At 40.7% G+C, this 21057-nt stretch overlaps 1 protein-coding gene across 1 annotated transcript in view; it reads left to right on the top strand.

The window, feature by feature from the left end:
• Positions 1 to 229: 229 nt before the first annotated feature.
• Positions 230 to 21057, top strand: part of CFAP45 (cilia and flagella associated protein 45) — a 48004-nt gene continuing 27176 nt past the window's right edge. Inside the window, exons 1-5 of the mRNA XM_074262277.1 lie at positions 230 to 420; positions 13872 to 13997; positions 16749 to 16882; positions 18483 to 18627; positions 19075 to 19245. Coding sequence (XP_074118378.1) covers positions 418 to 420; positions 13872 to 13997; positions 16749 to 16882; positions 18483 to 18627; positions 19075 to 19245 — 579 coding nt within the window. The 5' untranslated portion in view covers positions 230 to 417. The remainder of the gene's footprint in view (positions 421 to 13871; positions 13998 to 16748; positions 16883 to 18482; positions 18628 to 19074; positions 19246 to 21057) is intronic.

The raw sequence follows: 21057 nt of genomic DNA, 5'->3' as shown, positions 1-21057 counted from the left end.
GTAAATGTCCCAAGGACACAGAAAACACGCAATCACAACCAGTGCGAGTCTGGGCTCTTGCACTGCCCCACACCGAGAGGCTGCAGGCCCAACCAAGAGGGGCGGCCTCGGAGGGTCTAATTATCCCTCACCTCTTTTCGCCGCTCCGCAGCGCTGAGACAAAGGGGGAGGGGCTCCCGTTTCCCATGGCAACCCACTCGGGAGACGGGCGCCAGGCGGGACCCGGACAGTCTCGGCAGAGCCGGGAACTGAGCGGTCACGCCAGGGGGTGGAGCGAGGCCCGGCTCTCGGTTACCATGGTGACGCGTCAACACCTCCAGCCCGCGGCGGCGGCAGCTGTGTGGCTGCTGCAGCGGTGGCTCCGCCCGGGAGTCCGGAGAGGCCGGGGAGGCCTCCGAAGCCTAGGGTGCTGCCAAGATGGTGAGGCCCGGAGCGGGGAGGGGGCTTGTGGTGGGCTGGTTGTGGGAGCCCGGGGCCGGGCCCGGGCCACGGGACAGAGTCGGCCCGGGAGTGAAGTTAGGAGCCAAAAAGAAAGCCGAGCAGTCTGAGGGGCTGCCAGTCAAGCAACAAGCATTTATTAGGCGCCTACCGTGTACCTGGCGCTGGAGATAGAGAGACCAAAAAAGGGTTCCTCCCCGCCTTCGGGATACTTTCATTCTACGGGGGAGATGACAGGTACAAAATAAGAGTGAAACAGGCCGTCTGCGGGAGGCAGCCAGAGAGGGGGCGCCGGGGCAGCGGCGCGGCGGGGGTCTGCAGCAAACGTGGCCCTCCCGCCTCCTGCTACAGACGGAGAAACCGACCGGAGAGGTCACGGACGGAGGGAAAGGGAGCAGCTCCGGCCCCGCCCTCCCAGGGAGCACCTATAATCAATCACCAGCGCTTCCCGAGCGCTTCCTCTATGTGAAGGGATCTCCGAGAGCACTCACTGAAGTAGGGAGGACTGACAGATGTAGGAGCTCTGGCCCCGGGAGGCGAAAATCACCGGCCGAATCCCAGCCCCAGAGCGGGGAAAGACCTGGAAGGTCTTCTAATTCTCCCTATCCCGCCAGGGTCTGCAGCCGCCACTTAGCCACTCCTCAGCCAACCCACTCTATTTCTGGAAAGCTGTAATTATTAGGAAGCTTTCCCTTAAGCTGAAGAAAACTTTCCTCCCTGTAACTTCCCCCGCGGGTCTGCTTCTTTCCTCAGGGCCAAAACGAGCCCGGTCTCTTTTCCCCCTGGCGGCCCTCTAACCCTCAGATTCCTGCCCACCCCCTCCTCCAGGTGAAGCGGCCCCAGCCCCCCAAACTGAACGGTTTAAGGCCCCGCCCCCCCCAGCTGGCTCTGGGTACTGCGGGCTTATTGGCGACTCTTCCAAAACGTCCAAAAAACAACAAACACCAAGATGTTGTTGCCAAAACACACAGCACTAAAAACTAGACAGACTCCAGGGTTCTCACATTTGTGTTTTCAGAATCTTTATATAATTAAAAATTATTGAGCCTTCGTCCCAAGAGTTTCTGTTTATATGGATGATATTTATAGATATTGATCATATTAGAAATAAAAGCTAGTTTTGCGTTAATTTGTAGATCCTCTGAAGGGGTTTCGGAGACCCCTCCAGGAGAGTCTCACCACATTTTGAGAACCGCAGCTCTAGGATAGGAGAAAAAGCCTCTGGCTTCCATTTCTAGAGGACGAAGCTTCCAGCCAATTCTAAGCCATCAACCTGTTTTGGAACAATAGCTCTTGCCTTTCTGAGCCCAAGCTATGCCATCTCCCAGATGGAAACATACTGCGAAAGTACTTTTGGAAAATATGGAATGTTCTTCAGATGAAAGATTTTGCGGGGGTGCCGTGGGCAGAGGTAGAGCCAGGAAGAAGTGAGTTCAAAGCCAGCCTGAAATGTGACTCTGGGCAAGTAACAACTTCTCAGCCTCAATTTTTTCACACTGAGAATCACAGTAACATTTTATAGTGCTTACTATGTATCAGTCACTATGCTACATGCTTTGCAATGACCTCATTTGAGCCTCGAAATTTCACCCGACAAATGCTGTTATCCCTATTTTACAGATGAGAAACTGAGGAAAACAAGGGATTTGCCCAGAGTCACAGGGACCTTAGATTTGAATTGTTTTCTTGGCTCTCTATCCATTATTACCTACAATAGCTCTTCCCTGTTTCCCAGGTTTGTTTTGGAGATTAAATTAGTATGTGTAAAGGCTCAGAAGCAGAGGGTGTGCTAAGGTTTTTGGTGCAGTTCCGGGTGTTTGCTTCTTTTTTGGGAGAGAGAGCAGGACTTGGATTGCTTTCTGTATTGCCTTTTCTTAAAATCCAATATGGCACACTTCCCCAGCCTTCTTTGGCAGACTAGTTTAACCACTGGCAGCAGGGGAGGTTGGTATGTAATTTAATCTCCTATCTGATATAAATCCCTCCTACTGTAGTTTTAGAACAGAGTTGAGGCAATATGAAATACAAAAAGGAGAGAGGCAGTTGGGACCATGTTCAGAGCATAGGTAAAAAATAAGGATGATGTAGTTGGATAAAAGATGGAATAATCTGGATCTTGGTAGTTTGGGAGGGATGAAGTAACTAGAGAAAGATTGGCAAGTGAGAATGATGCGTGATCTGGGAGGGGAAAAGAACTAGAGATTATAGAATCTGGGAAAAGGAACAAGAGTTTGAGTATGGGTTAGGGGCATTAGGAATATGCTGAAGCCTGAAAAAGTAAAACAGAAACTAGGAGGAACTTCGAGATCCATTACTTGAGCCTACTTGACTGGGGGATTGAGATAGGAATAATTGAATGTAATTTTCCTAGAACTGGAGATGAAACATTGCATGGTTGGATATGGAAATTTTGGGTTCTCATGGATTTGACTCAAGCATCAGAACTTTGTTTTCTGTTATTGATAACTTTATTTAAAATATATATTTTTACTTATTAGTATTTCCCATTATATATAAAACCTTTTTTTTTTTTTTTTTTTTTAAACAATCATTTAACAATTGACTTCCAAATTCCTTTCTTTATCTCTCCTCCCTGCTTGGGAATGCAAACAGTTTGATTTCAGTTATACACGTGAGGTCATACAAAATATATATCTGTAGTAGCCAATTCATGTGAATCTTCTCAGTGCTTGTTAGCTATATCAGTGGACACTGAAATGTCCTTATGGATACAGGGTTTCAGTGAAGCAGGGGAAAAAGTGTCTACCTCCATTTTATAGATGAGGGAACCTAGGTCTTGAGAAGTTAAATGACTTGGATTTTTATGGTTATAAATCTGCAGAGTTGGCAGATAACTTAAAGGCAGTTAACATTTCTGGGTGCTTAGTGTCATAGTTCAAAAGACAAGTAGGGTTTGAAAATCAATGTAACCCATGTCTCCAATCTCACAAGAACCAATTTCATTCTTGGAGGTTTCTTTCTAGAATTATGTTTATGATCATTTTATACTCATTGGGAATATTAATATCTGGTTCATGGGTATCTAGTGTTTTCTGCTGTGGCTTCCAATTTTGATTTTGCCCCACTTAAGTTAGGCAGTCTGTTGATAAAACATTAACATTAGGATAGATTTTATTTAACTCCACAGAAAAGGACTCATATCTAATACCATAAACAGTGACAATTCTTCTTCCCCTTTTGGTAGGCTTTTACCTTCCTCAGGGACCTAGACTGTCCTGCAGACTTGTAATACTGTCCTTAGTGGCTTCCCTTTTCCTCCAGGGGGAAATAATTTAGGATTGCTAGGAAATAAAACAACCCTACCTTTCCCCCCAGAGAACCTTACAGTTCCCTATGGTTATAATGCCTCCTAAGGGAAACAATAACCCTTTCTCTCTGGTGTGTCTACACTTCCTACACAATCTGCAGGACTTTTGCAAACACACTGGATCTCTAGACTGCCCATGTATGCCATGGCTGTCTGATATGCTGACTTTTCCCTAAATGTATTTTCTCAAGGAGTCTACATTCTAAGAGGAAAGGAGGAAAAGATTCCAACATGGACATGTGTGATACAAGTCAAAGAGATGATAAAGGCTAAGGAGAAGTCCAGCCATAGGATGTGTGGGTTGGGAATCACCTGAAAACTCATTTAGTCTCATCTGAGGGCTTTGTTTTGTACCCAGTGTCACACAGGCAGTGACAGAGCTGGGATCTGAAGGCAGATTTTCTGACTCCAATCCCACCTGTCTGTCCAAACAAACACCTTTAAGGAATTTGAGCAAGTAGATGCCAGTTTCAGCAATGGGGTGCTGGTAGTGGGTCTGGATTAGAAAATGCTTTATGGCTGGTGGTAGTACAGGAAATTAGACTTTAAGGAAAGATCATAACAGAGAGACTTTAGGGGTGAGAGTGGATAATAATCCATTCCAGAATGGGGGTGGAGGCTTATAAATGAGGGCAGAGTGAGAATATGGTGAATAGCTCACTTTGAAATGTTGGATAGGTGAGGAAAAATAGCTATTAGGGATTAATATACCTAGAAAGGTATATTAATTAGAGTCAGAGTGAAGATAATATTGAATGCTAGCATCATCTACTACTTTCCCTCCCTTCCCCAGCCCTTTCTGGGCCCATTAAAACCTACTTCAGATCCAAGTCCTGTTTAGGGTCAGCACCTACCAAACCACAACTCACAAGCCCACAGCAGGTTGTTGTTTTTCTTAACTAGGGCAATTAGAAGATACTGTACCTCAAAGCAAAAAATATTTAATTAGATTGCAGGGGAAAATAAATAAGAGAAATTCATCACATACACACAGGAATCCAACTTCTCAAAGGTTACTAGTCCGGTGGGAGAGGGAGCTCATGTAGGAAACACATGTAATTATGGAATTTATTTGGTTGAGGAAGTTGTTGAAAGGCCACACACATTGGGAAAGATTTATAAATGGTGATCATAGAACATTTATGGGAAAAGGCCTATTTATAAGAAATAAGGGAGACCAGGGAACATGCAGGGAAAGTCATATTCTGAGGTCAGGGTCTCCATTGGAACCCCATGTTGGTCTGTCGTCCTGCTGCTTGCTTCCATAGAATTGCCATTGTTATTTACTTTTCTCCTTCCTCCCTTTCCTTCTCTCCCCTTCCTCCCCCAAACTATTATTCTGTTCTCTCTGAATTGACATCTGTGGCTATCTATGCTGCTTTCTGTCATGGTTTTTTTTTTTTTTGTTTGTTTGTTTTTTTCTTTCTGAATAGCCTGAGACATTCACTTTTTCCCTTGTGGTAGAAGAGTCTCACTTATTAAATCAAAGTCCCACAATCTCTTTTAGCACTTTTGTAACTTAAGACACATAAAGCCAGGTAGCCAGAGAATCCCTCAGACATTTATTACCCTTGTCACTGTCTTTCTTCTGCCTCCTTTGTCATTCTTTGAATTTAGTCTACCCTTTTCAGTTAGGGTAATAAGAAAATTCCTTTCAGTTCCCAACTTGGCCTTGGCTGCTAACCTGAGGTTGGCAACTTTTGCCAGCCTTTCCTCATAGCCTGTTCTCCCCATACTAGAGCAAGCAGTTTATACGCTGGTAGGCAAAAGAATTTGTGAAAAAGGGTTTTTGAATAGAGAACTAACAGAATGGTATATCAGAAAGTTTACTAGTCCGGTAAGGCAAGTGAGACCATTTTGGAAGTTTTTATAGTAACTCATATGAGGGCCAGGACTAGAATAGGTGGGAATGAGGAGGAGAAAGATGTTGCCAAGATAAAATCGATAAGACATAGCAACTGATTAATTTTTTTTCCTCTGAGGCAATTGGGGTTAAATGACTTGTCCAGGGTCACACAGACAAGCAGTGTTAAGTATCTGAGATTACATTTGAACTCAGGTCCTCCTGACTTCAGGACTGAGAGAGACAGAGAGATGGAAGGAGGGAGTCAGAGAGACAGAGAGGAGGGAGACAGAGACAGAGACATACGAGTGCACACATACAGAGATGATGATGATGATGAAGATGATGATGATGATGATGATGATGAATTAGTTGGGTATTAGAATTTTTGATGCTGGTGGGATAAGCAAGCCTGACTTGCATAGCCTTATATTGATTAGAATTTGCTGACATGTTTTTTTGAATATTTTTCTATTTTTTTGCTTCTGTATCTACATGAATGTGAATGCTTTTCTCAGGAATTCTACCAAAGGAAGAAACAGTTTTGCACAGTGGATTTGAAAATCAGGGAAAACTTGGGTTCAAGTCCTGAGAATGACACCCACTACTTTTATGAGGTTTTTATGAGTCAACCTTTTCATGCCTGAGGCAGCTAAGACAATAAGTTGCATTAAGTATAGTATTAAACTGGTAGAGGGAATTACTTCTTGGGAGTTCCACAGCAATGAAATTGTAGGCCTGGCAGAAAAAAAAAAAAAGAATATAATTCTTCCAAAGACAGACATCTTTGATCACTCTTTCATCTACTCAAAAAAAAATTTGTTGAGCGTCTAACAACAACAGCTTGTATTTCTGTAACATTTTAAGTTTTTCTTTCTCCTCTCATAACAATCCTGTGAGATTGGCAAATGAAGTACTTATTTATATATGCAAGATACTGAATTAGGCAATGGGGAATGTATACAAAGGTGAATGAGGATACTGTTGCTGCTTTCTGACAAGCTGATAATCATCTAGTTGTAGGAGAGGAGCATCTTCCAGTTTCATCTCTGCTATTATCTTTGTGACCCTAAACCTGCCACCTGCAGGGGAAGGAAAAAACAAGAATTTGTGAAGTACCTACTATGTGCTTGGCACTTAATTGCTTCACAAATAATTTTTCGTCCTCACAAAATCCCAAGAGGTAGATGATATTCTTATCCCTGGTTTACAGTTAAGTAAACAGAAGAAACAACCTTTTGGATCCTAATTTCTCTCTCTTTTTTTCCCCCAGCTCAACAACTCAAATTTATTATTTAATTCATCATAATTGTATGTTAGATAACAAATATAGACACCATCCAAGGATTAGCTAATTTGTATAAGCTTATCCTAGTTAAACCAACTCCTTAAATATATTCAAAATCAAAACATGTCACTGATTTCAGAAGTGTCATTAGATGAATAACAAGTCTATAAATCAATTATCTTTTAACATACAAGTACTTCGAAGATCTGTAATTTATTTTTAGCATGAGTTCTTCCTTCACTGATGTGTATTGCAATCTTAGTAGAGACTTAGAGATTTGCCATATTCCTCAAATTCATGAATCTTTTCAAACCTAGTGCAGCTTTTGTTTGGATTAGAGACACAATGCATCATTGATGGACCTTCATTTTTTCATCTGTAAAATGAGGCAATTGGATTATATCAGTGATTCTCAAAATTTCTTGATTTCAGGGTCCTTTTATAATCTTAAAAATTATTGGGCATCCTAAAGAATTTTTATGTGGCTTTTGTCTATTGTTATTTATCATATTAGAAATTAAAACTGATAAAATTTAAACATTTATTGTTTAATTATTTTAATCATGTTGGAGGACTCTTTGTGATCTTATTTGAGTTTTTCCTGTTAAAGATACTAGAGTGGTTTACCATTTTCTTCTCCAGCTCATTTTACAAATGAGGAACTGAGGAAAAAGATTTAATTGATTTACCCAGGATCACATAGCTAGTAAGTGTTTGAGGCCAGATTGGAACTCAAGAATGAATTGTTTCTTTGCCACTCAGCTGCCTCAAATTAAAAAAAAAATTATTACATAACATAGATGGCATTTTAATGAGAAAAGCTATATTTTCCACCAAAAATTAAGAATGAAGAATTAATTAATAAAATTAAAAAATTAAGAATGGCATTGAAATACATATATGTATTTACATTATATATGTGTGTTCTTTTTATTTTACAAATCTCTTTACTGTCTTGTTTAATAGAAAACTAATTCTTCATATCTGCTTCTGGGTTCAATCTGTTGAAATATATTGTTTTGATTGAAGTATTTGAAAAATCTGATTCCCCCCCCCCCCATATATATGTATATGTGTGTGGATGTGTGTGTGTAGTCAGAAAAGTGAGAGGCATTTTAATAGACAAATCACATCTTAGTGTTTTTATGCATATAGTTTTGATTTTGTAGATCCCTGAAAGGGTCTCGGATTCCTGTGGATCTGTGAACTTGGAGAACTGCTGCTGGATTAAATGGTCAGACCTGTCTGCTCTGACATTCTATGATCTTTCTCAGAATAATCCTCTTAATAATCAGAACTGGCATTGAGTGAAGTAGAATCTGACCAATGATCTGGAGTGCCTTCCTCCTTCCAAGCCTGGGGAAGCCCCCACTTTGGCTTAAGGCCTCTGAGCTTGCCTAGTAGAGTTACTAAGCTTCAGTGGTCCTGACATTCACAAAGAGGAAACAGGACTGGGACTAGAGAAGACCATCCATCCAGGAAAAGAGCATTTCTTTGTTTTTGCTCAGCTGACAGGTGTTGTTACGTCAGAGAAACTACAAACTAACCCATTCCAGCTTTGTCTTGCTCTGTACTGGCTGAATAATCTGGATAGACAATGCCTTGGCACTTTAAGTGCTGGTCTTGCCAAGATTTCCAGAAGTTAGACTTCCATATTTTAAGTTCTCTGCAATTACAGTGAGTTCCAGGCACACTTTGGAAAACAGCTCTAATTCTTGTTCCCTAGATCCTGAGAGGTTTAGTGGAAAGAGGATTAAACTTGGCCATCAAGATGAAATTTTATTTTTATTTTAAAAAATATTTTATTAATATTTTTTGGTTTCATACCATTTTAATTTCCCCAGAGAGTCATACCTTGTTACAAAGAAGACACAGACAGAAGCAGAAAGAGACAAAGAGAGAGAGACAGAGAAAAAGAGAGAGACAAAGAGAGAGAGAGAGAGAGAGAGAGAGAGAGAGAGAGAGAGAGAGAGAGAGAAAGAGAGACAGAAAAAGAGAGACAGAGAGAAAAGAGAGAGAGAGACAAAGAGAAAAAGAGACAGACAGAGAGAGAAGAAAAGAGAAGAGGAGAGAAGAGGGAAAGAGGCAGAGAGAGAAATTCAGCAAGATTTACCAAAACGGATTGAGTCTGACAGTAATAAGCAGCCTTTCACACACATAATTCCTGACTTTGAATTTTCTTTTTCAGGGTGGAGCTGGGTCATTCTATTACATACCATTTGATTTCAATTTTTGCTTTTGTTGTTCTTTTCTTTCATTGTTGTATATTGTTTTCCTGGTTCTTCTTATTTTACTCTGCATCAGTTTGTGTCTTCTAATGGTTCTCTTTAATCTTCATAGTTATCATTTTCAAGATGAAATTTTAGAAACAACCAAACCCTTGCCTTCCTACTTCCAGTTTAATGTTCTCCCTCCCTTAAGTTGTCATTTAATGCTCAGCATCTGTCTGACATTTTTTCAGGCCTCTCTTCTCATGGATGATCTCCTTTAAAGTTTGCTTCCTCATCTGAAAAATGGGCATTTATGTGACTTATTAATATATCTCCATTAATGCAGCCTTTTGCTTTATTTGGTTGCCACATCATGTTGTAGACCCAAAGTAATTTTGCAGTCCATTCAGCTCTTTCTTAGATAAATTGTTATCTTGCCATATTTCTCTGTATAAAGTTGGTGTTTTTGAGCCCAGTGTGTAAGATTTTACATTTCTAGGGCATATTCCCAGCTGAAGCTCATTTCACTACCTCACCCCTGGTGGGGGTCTGGAGTCTGGAAGACCTGAACTCAGATACAGCTCCAGACACTTACTGGTGTTGTGACCTTTGCACTTAATCTCAAGCAGCCTCAGCCTCAACTATAAAATGGGTACAATAATAGTGCCTACTTTTCAGGGTAGCCATTAGATCAAATGATATCATATTTGTAAAATGTTTAAGCATAGTGCCTGGTCCATAGTGCCCCTTCCCCTCACATGCTTATTCCCCTTCTCTTTATAAATCAGGTGTAACAAACTCCATTCTTTCATAGCATTGATTGTATATTAGTAATAATTATAATACTTATTGATTTAGAATAATTATAATACTGATCTTCAGAGGTTACTTAGCTCATTCCCTTCATTTTACAGATGAGAAGCTGAAACCTAGGTTTGTTAAGAAACTTGCCTAAAATAATTTTCCACATAGAAAATGATAGCGCTATAATTGAAGCTGAGGTCCCAAGACTTTGGATCCAACATTTAACTCCCTTACCCTCACTCCAATGGCACTTCTTCCTCTGTCCTTCAAAGGGTTAAGAGCTCCCCACTGCCTCTTCCAGATACAATTTAATGGATGACTGTCTTTTTTTTTTTTTTTTTGAACTTTGCCTCCCTGTGCATTTATTTCATCAAGTAGCCTTCAGTTGAGCTAAACTAATGATGCTCTGTTCCTGTGCTGAAGGACACAGAGTTGCTAGTGCCCCTTCTTTTCCTCACCCTTTTTCTTTAAAGGGTCCCTAGAGAACAAAAACTCACCATTTCCTTCATGTTCCAAAGTCTTAGGCCTCTTCCAGTTGGGAAATTAATCCCAGGGCTTACATTAATTCCCAGTTTGGACAATTTCAGCTGATTTTCTCATTCCATCTTCTCTCTTGGATTGGAGAATTGCTTCTTTCCACCTATCTTAAAGCTGCTTTCAGGCCTTTACTTTCTAATCAGAACAAGGAATTCTAGTTTGTTCTATTTGGATTGACTCTGACTATTAGGCCTTTTAGCTGACTGAGCCAGGAAGTCAGGAAAAGGGGACTTTTTAAATTTCTGAATTGGATTGGACACAGCCAGAGGACCTGGATGTCACTGTGAATTTCAATTACAGATTCCCATCTGCTGAGATAGCTGGTCTGACCCAGGTGATGGTAGAGCAATGCTTTGCATGTAGTAGGTACTAAATAAACATCTTATAAAATTATATTTTTATTTCATTAACTATTTCTCAATTATATTATAAACATTTTAGAACATTCATTAAAATGTTTTTTGTTTTTTTGTTTTTTTTATTCTAAGTGCTTTTCTTCCTGCCTCTTCCCCAACTATCAATAAATAACTTTTGAATCAATGGATAAATGCTACATTGGGGTTCTAGGGGCACTGCTGAGGGGCTGGTAGGAAAGGAAATTTCTTTAATGTTTGTGACTGGTGCTGATCTTAGTGCTGAACTTAATGGCTACAAAATCTCCTATGAACTCCTCTCTGAGACCTCATGGTGGATCCCTCTCCTGACCTTTTTGAAGCTCATGAGATTAAAGATATTTCCAATCTCCTTCACCTAAAACAAGAGAAAATAAAGGCAGAGGCAGAAAACCTGAGCCCATTTTCATGGGCAATATGTCTGTACCTGAGATTTCTCTTCTTATTGCATTATTTCTCTTCTGTTATTGTTAGGAAGGAGTCGGAACAAAAGGCATAGACCAGGATTGACTAGCACTTTTTGAATGAACCCCACTTCTACCTCTATGGCCATTCAATGCGGCTTCTTTTTACCACACGGTTCCCAGACTAGACTCAGTTAAATAATATCTGTGCATGTTTCAAAATCTCTGTGGGGACTGCATCTGCCAAACATTCGGTGCATGCTCAGGTTGGGCTCTTTGGCTGGTTCCTTGTTACAGTGACTTCCCTGAAATCACAGAAGTAATAAGTGTCAAAAGTGTCTTTTCAGCCCTGATCTTTTGACTCTTTGTTTGCAAGCCCTGTTATTACCTTGGCTTTTCCTGCTTCTCCCCTCACTCCCTCAAACATCCTTTAAGGATATCCATGACCCAATAACAACTCCTAATTGCTCATTTGGTGTAGGGGAGTTGGGGAGCTGCGTGCTGAGTCAGGCAGAGTCATTGTTCCTGGGGTATGAGGAAGAGGATAGAGAAATTCCCCCATTGCTGTTCCAAGTCCTAGGGAGTTGACCGAATACTAAATCAATGTGCTCAAAAGATGGTGGAGAGCTTCGATCTCTCTGTATCAGATCTTTTCCTGCTAACTTATAAACATATCCACATTTCTCCCTCACTTGCTCCAACCATCTCTGCTAGCTATTGGTGTAAATCTTTTTTAGTCATAATGGCTAAATTTCTCGAGAAAGCTTTTATATAGAGATTTAAGGTTTACAAAATGCTTTGCAAATATTTCATTTTCTTCCAATAATCCTGTGAAGTAACTGTTATTATTATTCCCATTTTACAGATGAGGAAATTTAGACACACAGAAGTTGTGTGTACAGTCAAATTTCCTGACTCTAGGTCAGTTACTTTATCTATTGCACCATCAATCTGCTTTTAAAGCACAGGTTTGATTGTGTCACCCCTGAGTGAGTCAGTAAACTCAAATAGCTCCCAGTTTCCTTCTACATCAAATATAAAGTGCTCCTTCTTACCTTTTCAGACATTTTAACATTTATTCCTTTCTATATATGCACCACTCTGAATGACCCAGTGAAACTGTTCTTTGAATGTGACACTCCATTTTCTGACGGCAATTTTTTTTGTACTATCTGTCCTCATGCTTTGCGTGTTCCCCTTCTTCATCTTTACACCTCTAAACTTTCCTGGTTCCCTTAAAAACTTAGCTCAGATCCTTCCTTCTATAGTAGACTTTAAAGTCTTTTGCCACTGTTAGTACCTCCTCTTTGAAAAGACCTCCCAACTGCACTGAATTTATCTTATATATTCCTAGTTATTTACACATTGTTCCCACCATTAGGATATGAGTTTAAAGAGTCTGTATTATTTTGCTTTTCTTTGTATTCCTAGTGCTTAACTTTCGTGCCTGGCCATAATTGTTTAATATATGCTTATTGATCGACTGACTACATAAATGTTGAATGGAATCATCAGAAATGGGTGGGATTAATCATGGATAGGTTAGCCAATCTACTGATATTTTATCATCCAAGCTGTTTGTTTTTCTCTAGTCTGTGGTTTTATGCCAAGGTTTATTTAGTTTTAACTTTGGTATCTCTACTTACAGAAAGCTTCCTGGAGAGCAGTTTGGAATAAAAGAAAAAAAAAAACTTAGACTAATGCCTGTTAGAGGAAAAGAATGGCCTGAGTTTGGAAGTGAGAGTGAATATAGTTGGATTTATAAATAGATTTGCTCAAGAAACCAAGGTGGTAAAAAGAGACTTACAGTTGGTGAAGGAGTCTTGAAACTTAGTCTGAGGAATTAGCATTTCAGGTGGCAGGTGGTGGGAAGTACCATAAATTTGGGGGTTGGAAAATGATTTGATCTGATTTGCTTTAAAAGAGAGTAATAATAACTAACATTTATATAATTTGTTACTTATATGATCTCTTTGGAATCTTATAATAAGCCTGTAAAATTTATATAAGGTAAGTACAAGTATTAATATTTCTATTTTAGAGTATTTCTATTTTAGAGTCTAATGCTTACAGAAAAAAGTGACTTGCAGATTGGAGGTACACATAGCTAACATAAAAGATTCAATTTGATCCTTTTCTGTACGATTCCTTGGCTAGGACTCTCTCCAAGCCTATCCAAGGAGATGTGTTCTTCTGAATTGAAATTCTTCCATCATTCCTGCTTATTATGTAACTCTTGATTTTTCCTTATTACAAAAGGGACACCCCATTCTCCACTTGTAGAACCTTGTTGGGCTTTTTCATAGCCATAGAGATCCAAGTCCTCACTGATTGAGTCCCTTACTCTGGTGGAGGCACCCCTAATAGAGTGGGACACCTCTTTGCACATTACATCTCCTAGGATTTATTCAGGTTCATTCTCTGGGGAAGTTATGGGGCCAGTAATTTCACCAAGAGAATTTTCCTTCAATTCCTGCCAAAGGGAGTCAATGATTCCAAAAAATGTTACTTGCAAAAAATCCTTTGGGAGTAGGATATTTGCTTGCCTTGATTTAAATTCATGTCATATACTTGTGATCTTCAACTTATCTTCCTGCTTCCTCCTCACTTTCCCTTTACCCCTCCAGCCACTAAGTGCAGCTGGCATCCTGAGCTCCTCCTCTAGCACTTCCAACAGATCAAGGAACCGGACCCGCTACCGGACCAAGGCCATGAACTCTGAGGTTGATGAGAGCCTCTTTGGTGGTGGCAAGGTAACCTCCTGATCGGTTCTTTCCTCACAACTCCCCTTTGTGATCTCCTTTTTGAAATACATATATGAATTATCCCTGAGGCAGTGGCCTAGATTACTGCCAATTAATGCTCATGATGCTACCTGCTCTCCGGAGACATTCCGTGGTTGTCACTAAGATCAGAGTGACAGAGCTCTGTAGTACCGACAATAAACTGTGGGCATTTGAACAAGGTGACTTATTTTCCTCCACCCCAAGCCTACCCTGCCTTCTAGGCTTTAAGAACAGCTGTGATGCTAACAGGAAAGCTGGGGGAGCTATTTGGTACAAATGAGTCCATTCAAGATCACCTCATTTTTGAGGAGGAAAGTGGGCCTTGGGATGAAGACATTTGAGAATCACCAATAGATTCTGCCAAGACCAATAAACCAGTCTCACAAGCACAGAATATTGAATTTTGTTGCTCTTTATAGTTTTCTCCATCCAAAGGAATGAAACCCAAGAAATGAATACTCTTTTCCTGCTGTAATATACCTTGATTAATTTCCTTTCTTATTGTTTCATTGGAAAAAAGTTCTTTCCTTGGGAGCCTGGTCCAGTGACTATTTGCTAATAAACCATGGGGGTCACTAATTTCTTGTGTCCTGAGTGCCACTAACAGAATTTAAACAACACCCATGAGCATCTCAGTGAGGTCTAAAGCATAAATAAGGGAGAAAACAGAAAATAAAAGAGGGGATTGGAAAAGTAGAAGAAAAAGGGAAAGCAAGGGAAGGAAAAACATGAAAGAGGTATCTCTGGTGGGGAGTGGAAAGCCTCCACTCATAATTGCCCCAAGAAGCATCAATATATCTGACTTGAACCATCTAGAGTGAAATTATAAAAGACTTTCCAGATTTTCCCCCCCCCCCCAGGAATCAGAATGCTTCCTTTTAGAAGCTCCCTACCTAGTATTATGCCTTTTGATGGGAAAAAAGGGAATGTAGTTTCACTTGAAAATCGAACCTGCAAATGGTCTGTGCTCAGTGGAACTTGGACATGGATAAGTGTTCAGTAAACAATCTCTTCTTGTAAGGGAATGGAATAATCAGGAGAAAGCCTTACCATCTGTTTTCTTTTCTTGGGCTGAGTACCTGGAGGTAGAAAAACATATTGTAATCCATAGAAGGCCCTGATTTGGCAGTAGGTGGCAGGAGTTTCCTGCAGTCTGTCTGATACCCGCACAGAAGCCCAGGCCAGGCACCAGGTGGCAGCAGCATCTTGGAGAAACAGCATTTGAAGAGTCAGATTTTTATGGCCTGGGAGGGCCATTGAGAAACTGTGCTCCAACTCTCTACCAGACAGTCGCACCTAAAGCATATTATACAAGCAAACATCTCTGTTATTTCTAGGACCTCCAGGGACAAAGCTTCTACAGCTGCCCTCAGTCTACACTGTCAGGAAAATTCTATATTATCTGCATCCTTCCTGCTGTTTGTTCCAAGTAGCTAGCCTGAGTTTTTTTATCTGGAAAATAAGGCTAATCTTTAGTCCCTTCCAATTCTATGTCTTTGATTTGATAAGTGTTCAGAGAAGGTAGTGAGATAATTTGTACAAGTGAACATCTCTGTTATTTCTTAGGACCTCCAGGGACAAAGCTTCCACAGCTTCCCTTAGTCTACACTGTTAGGAAAATTCTATATTATCTGCATCCTTCCTGCTGTTTGTTCCAAGTCCCATGCTAGCCTGAGTTTCTCTATCTGGAAAATAAGGCTAATCTCTAGTTCCTTCCAATTCTACTTCTTTGACTTGATAAGTGTTCAGAGAAGGTACTGAGATAATTTGTACAAGTGAACATTTCTCCTGTTTCTTAGGACCCCCAGGGACAAAGCTTCCACAGCTTCCCTTAGTCTACACTGTTAGGAAAATTCTATATAATCTTCATCCTTCCTGCTGTTTGTTCTAAATCCCATGCTAGCCTGAGTTTTTTTTTTTTAATCTGGAAAATAAGGCTAATCTTTAGTCCCTTCCAATTTTATGTCTTTGATTTGATAAGTGTTCAGAGAAGGTACTGAGATAATTCTCCCAGTTTAGATTGGTTAATTTAATACCATACAATGTAGTTTGGGGAATCTTGGATCTTTGAAGGAGGAAAAAGAAATCAAGTTAACCCAGGGATCCAAGATAATTCATTAATTTTTAAAAATCAAATGCAGAGCACTAGAGCACATAAGTGTGATGTAAAAGGAGAAAAATTATGATTGGCTATAAAAGGTTCCTTGATTCAAATCTCAGCTTTACATTGATCTTGTATGACCTTATGATTTCCTCATCTATAAAATAGGAGAATTGGGTTAGATGATCACCAAAGTTATCTCCAACTCCTAAGTTTTATGTTTCTCTCCCCAAACCAGGGAATCTTCCAGACATTTAGTCACTTGCAGATATTGGTAGAAATATATATTATAAAGTAGGACATTCATTCTTTTTTCAGCAGCTACTGAATAGGATTATCATGGAAAGGTGGGAGGAGGGGGATGAAAGGAGAGGAGTGGTCAGATATTTAAAAAAGACAAAACTTTTGGTCATATTCAAATAGAGATTATAACTTAGTTTCCCCTAGTGTCAACACTCATTGCAGTTTTAGAATCTGGGCCTCAGCTTAGCTTTTAGTGCTTGGTTTTTGGGTGGGTAGAGAACCCAGATGAAGGGATTCCTAGGGACTCAAAATGTTGAAAAAAGGGTGGGAAGTTTTTCTGGCCAGCTAGTGAGCTGCCCCTTCTGGCCTTGCAGCACTCTCGGCAGAACCGCAGTGAGAGCCCCATTGTGCTTCTAAGGGACAAGAAATGTATCCAGAAGACCTTGGGCTGGACCCACAAGCCGGAGACCATCCAGCTTATCACTCGAGACATGGTCCGGGATCTTGTGTAAGTAGCTGGGCCCCATCACCCTTCCCCTTTCCCTCTTTCTTCTTAGCTTAGAGTACTATATTGAGATAAGAAAATCCCTCCTGGCTTGTCTCGTCACTCCTTTTCCCATTCCTGTTTTTGGCTTTCCCCTTTTGTTTTAGGGTTTGGATAGGGTTTCCTCTATCTTGCCTTCTTCCTTTTTCATCCCTGCTTCATTCCATGTTCTTTCTTTCTCATTTTCTTCAGCTTAGGAGCTAGAAAAGGGGAAGGACTCTTGGGATGTTTGGGTCCTCCCCTTTCCTCCCTTTTCCCTTCCCACTGGTGCTCCTGGTAAAGGGAAATTAGCTGGATGAGTCAGTTCCTTTCTGGTGCCTTAAGAGTCTGATGCAAAGGAAAACTGACCAGCTGCCTAATTAACCTCTTGGCTTCTTCCCAAAGTGGCTGGCCACAAATGGGAAATGCTGGGTTCCATTGGGATTAGCTCAGCACTGTTTCCTAGTGGCTCCCTCCTTGTCCCGGCCCCCCTCCTCCTAGATCTGGGCCTGAGTAGGAATCTGGAGAAGAGCCACTTCTTTGTAGTAGTTGGTGCTTAGCTGCCTCAGTAACTGTCCATTCCCTTGCCTCCTGCTGTGGTCTTGCACTCCCTGCAGCTCCCAGAAATCAGGGGCAGGGGGACATACCAGGGATATTGTCCAAGAGCTATTTCTTTAGTTACTCTTGTTTATAGTTCTGGGATACCCTTATTCTTTCTCCCCCATACCCCTAATTACATTTCCATTCACCAGAGCCCTCCATATCTGAGGCGTGGGGCAATTATATAAGAAAATGATTGTCATCAAGAGGCACATTAAGCTGATACTGATCCACACCATTTGGGGTTCTTACTCTCTTGGGTTCTGAGCAGATTGGGTTGTTCCAGATGCAAGGCTCCATGGGGCTGTGCTTTTCGGTTAACCTCGATGTCCTGGCCAAATCCCAAATATGCTTTCTCATTCTGTCTGTCTCCTGCAATCCCCCCACTGGTTTTATTAGATGAGGTTTCACTTCCTGTCTCAAAGCAATTGCGTCTTATTCTTGTGTGCCTGTTAAAATGCCTCACCCAGAAGCAGCTTCATTCCTAAGGTGACCCCCTCTGCTGCTCCCTCCCCCACCTTTAATGTATGTTATATAATTATAATTAGTTATTGGTTTGTTGAGTGCGTTGGGCAGCTGGGAAGGAGAGGTCTATAGATATGTCAGCTGCTATTGTTGATCAGAGATTTTAATTAATATTTAGTGTTCAAAGCTTCTGTCTGGGCTGGATGAACAGGGATGTTTAGGTGCTCCTCTGGTGGCCTTCATCCTGCTTCCTTTTGCCCATTTAGAGAGGAGATTCATCCCTTAAAACTTGCCTTTTTTTTTTTTTTGATTCCTTGTAATAAATGATATTCCTACATTTTCCCTATTGGTTCCAGTTGGCTTGGGTGTAAATACCTCATATTGAGTAACTGGCTCTGTGCCAAGAAGTGGGCATTTTGTGTTAGGGACAGGAGAAAGGATATTCATTTATATTTGTATTTTTTTTTCTTTTCTTTCCTCTTTGATTTTTGTCTCCACTTTTGGTTATACCTCCCATTAGAATCCCCACAGAAGACCCTTCAGGAGAGTCTCTTATTATCAGCCCCGAGGAGTTTGAACGGATCAAATTTGCTTCCCGTGTGCTTACCCAGGAAGAACGAAATGCCATTGAAGACGCTCACAGGAAGGAAAGGGCGGATGTCTTGGTAGCTAACCTTGCCAACTTTGGCCTCTGTGGATCCACTGGTGGCTTGGGGATATGTTGGAGGAGAGGTTGACTTCTCACCAGATAAATGGGAGCTCAGACTAAAAGACCCCAAGGAAGGAATGGGTGGAAAGTTAGACTGAGTTCTAAGGAACATTCATTTTAAAAATATGGCAGAAGAGCTCAGCTAGAATGATGACCAAAGAAACCACAAATAGGAAGGGCATTGGTGAGGATGGAGCTAAGAGATGAAACTTTTTGCTTCTTAGTGATGAGATGGAGTGAGGAGTAGAAATCCCATTGGAAAGATCAGACCCAGAACAAAATATTTAGGCAACAGTCCCAACCTCAATGGTTCTTCAAGGTCCCTTCCACCTTTATATCTATGATCTTAAATGGATCAGACACCCCTCCACACACCCTGCTGAGATGGACTGATTTCTCCCAGAATGCAGTGACCCTTCGAAAACAGATGATGAAACAGAAGGAGATGGTACGGCAAAAGAATAGGAAGCTCAATGACCTGGAGGAAGAGGCCAAGGAAAGGGCACAGAATCTCCTGGAAAAAGCCAGTGCAATGAGGATGGAGCAAGAGGTGGAGATTAAAGACATGAACCAGGTAAATGAGGCTGCTGGTTATTTCTTATTCCTGTCATCCTGGGTGGTGAGGCTCCTGGTACTTGGCAAGGTCAAAGTAAGCAATCAAAGATAATGGAGGCTTGTGGAAGATGGAAGGTGAAGTCCAAGCTGTGCCCATGGTGGGTCTAGATAGCTCAGGGAGCATGAGATTTGGTTCTGCTCTTTCTATTGTGACTGTAGCTGGTGGCTCAGGAAGTGAGATTTTGGGGGTGGGAAAGGGGAAAGTGGGCACTGCTGTCCTGGTGCTAGAAGTGCTGCGGCTGATTACATCTTATTTCTGGTTGGTTCATTGAATGTCCAAATGCCAGGACTTTACCATTCCCCCAGTAGCACTAATTCCTGTTCCTCTACTTCTGATCCTCTCAGTTTTTCCTTCTTTCTTCTTTTCCAGAGGTCTAAATCTCCTTGTTCCCTTTACATAAATCTCCCTCCCTGGCTGTCAAGTCAAGCTCTCCTAAGCTGAAAAAAAAGTCAGGGATTGGGGCTTGCCTAAGTGTGCTCGTTTTTACACATGCCATAGTGGACACTTTTCTGGGTCCACATTCTGTTCTCCATATTCAATCGATCAACAAGACTCTATTAAGCACTTAGTATGTTCAGCACTGAGCATATAAAGGCACAAGTGGAATAGTCCCTGCCCTCAAAGAGTTTCCATTCTATCGGGGAGCCCAAATGTATATAATTAAGAAGAAACAAAACAAATATAAAGTGCATTTTGAGGGACGAGGCACTAGCTGTGGATGGGGAGCTGAGAAGGCTTCCTGTATAAAGCTCGTATGAGAAGAATTTCAAAGGAAAATGGGATTATAAGAGATGAAAGTGAAGTGGGAGTGCATGGCAGTCGCAGAAAATAGCCTGTGCAAAGGTAGTGAGGTGGGAGATAAAGTGATATGTGTGAGAAGCAGCATGATGGCAGAGTGTGGGAAGGGGAAGAGAATATCACAATACTATCCATCTCAAGTAGGAACAGGTCATCAAACTACATATAAGGATCTCTGCTGGCCATAGAAGGAATTTTTTAAATGACATATTAAAATTATCTATATTCTATCATATTTTAATTTTGTTAAATATTATTTAACATTGATGTTAAATATATCGTTAAATATTGCCTAATCAGTTTTTAATCTTGTTTGGACAGCATGTGAGAGTGTTTCTAGATTCTGGCCCAGTGTTTAATACCTCTGGTGTACAGTGTAGTTCTGATCTACAGAATAGAGATATTGTTTGGGGCCAGGTTGTGAATGGCTTTAAAAGCTAAACAGAGGAGCTTATCATTGATTCAAGAAGACAATAGGGAGCCACTAGAGTTTATTGAGTTAGAGGAGTGATGCAGTCAGATTACACTTTAGGAAAATTACTTTGACAGTTGTATAGGAGAAACTAGGGGCAAAAAAGCCAATTAAGAGGCTCTTGCAGTAGTCTAGGTAAGTGGAATGAGGGCTTGAACCTAGAATGATGAACAGATGAGTAGAAAGAAGAGGACAGAGGTGAGACATATTGTGGAGGTGAAAATGGGAAGATTTGCTAATTACTTGAAGAAGATGATGAATACACATTTAGGATATATATTTGGGAATTTAAAAAAAATGAATATTGTGTTGATTTTTTATTTAAATAAACGAAACCAATTTAACTTTTTGACAATTAAAAACTCAACTTTATTTTAAAATGAAAACTTGAAAAAAGTAAGACACCATTTATTTAATTTCTTTTGAAATAAGGTATATTTGAGACATCTGGCACATTCATACACATGAGTAAGGATAATTACAATGTTGACTTAGAGGAT

This window comes from Sminthopsis crassicaudata, chromosome 4, assembly GCF_048593235.1.
Source record: "Sminthopsis crassicaudata isolate SCR6 chromosome 4, ASM4859323v1, whole genome shotgun sequence".
Lineage (NCBI taxonomy): Eukaryota > Metazoa > Chordata > Mammalia > Dasyuromorphia > Dasyuridae > Sminthopsis > Sminthopsis crassicaudata.
The sequence above is the reverse complement of the archived record's forward strand: the minus strand, read 5'-3'. Positions and strand labels throughout refer to the sequence as shown.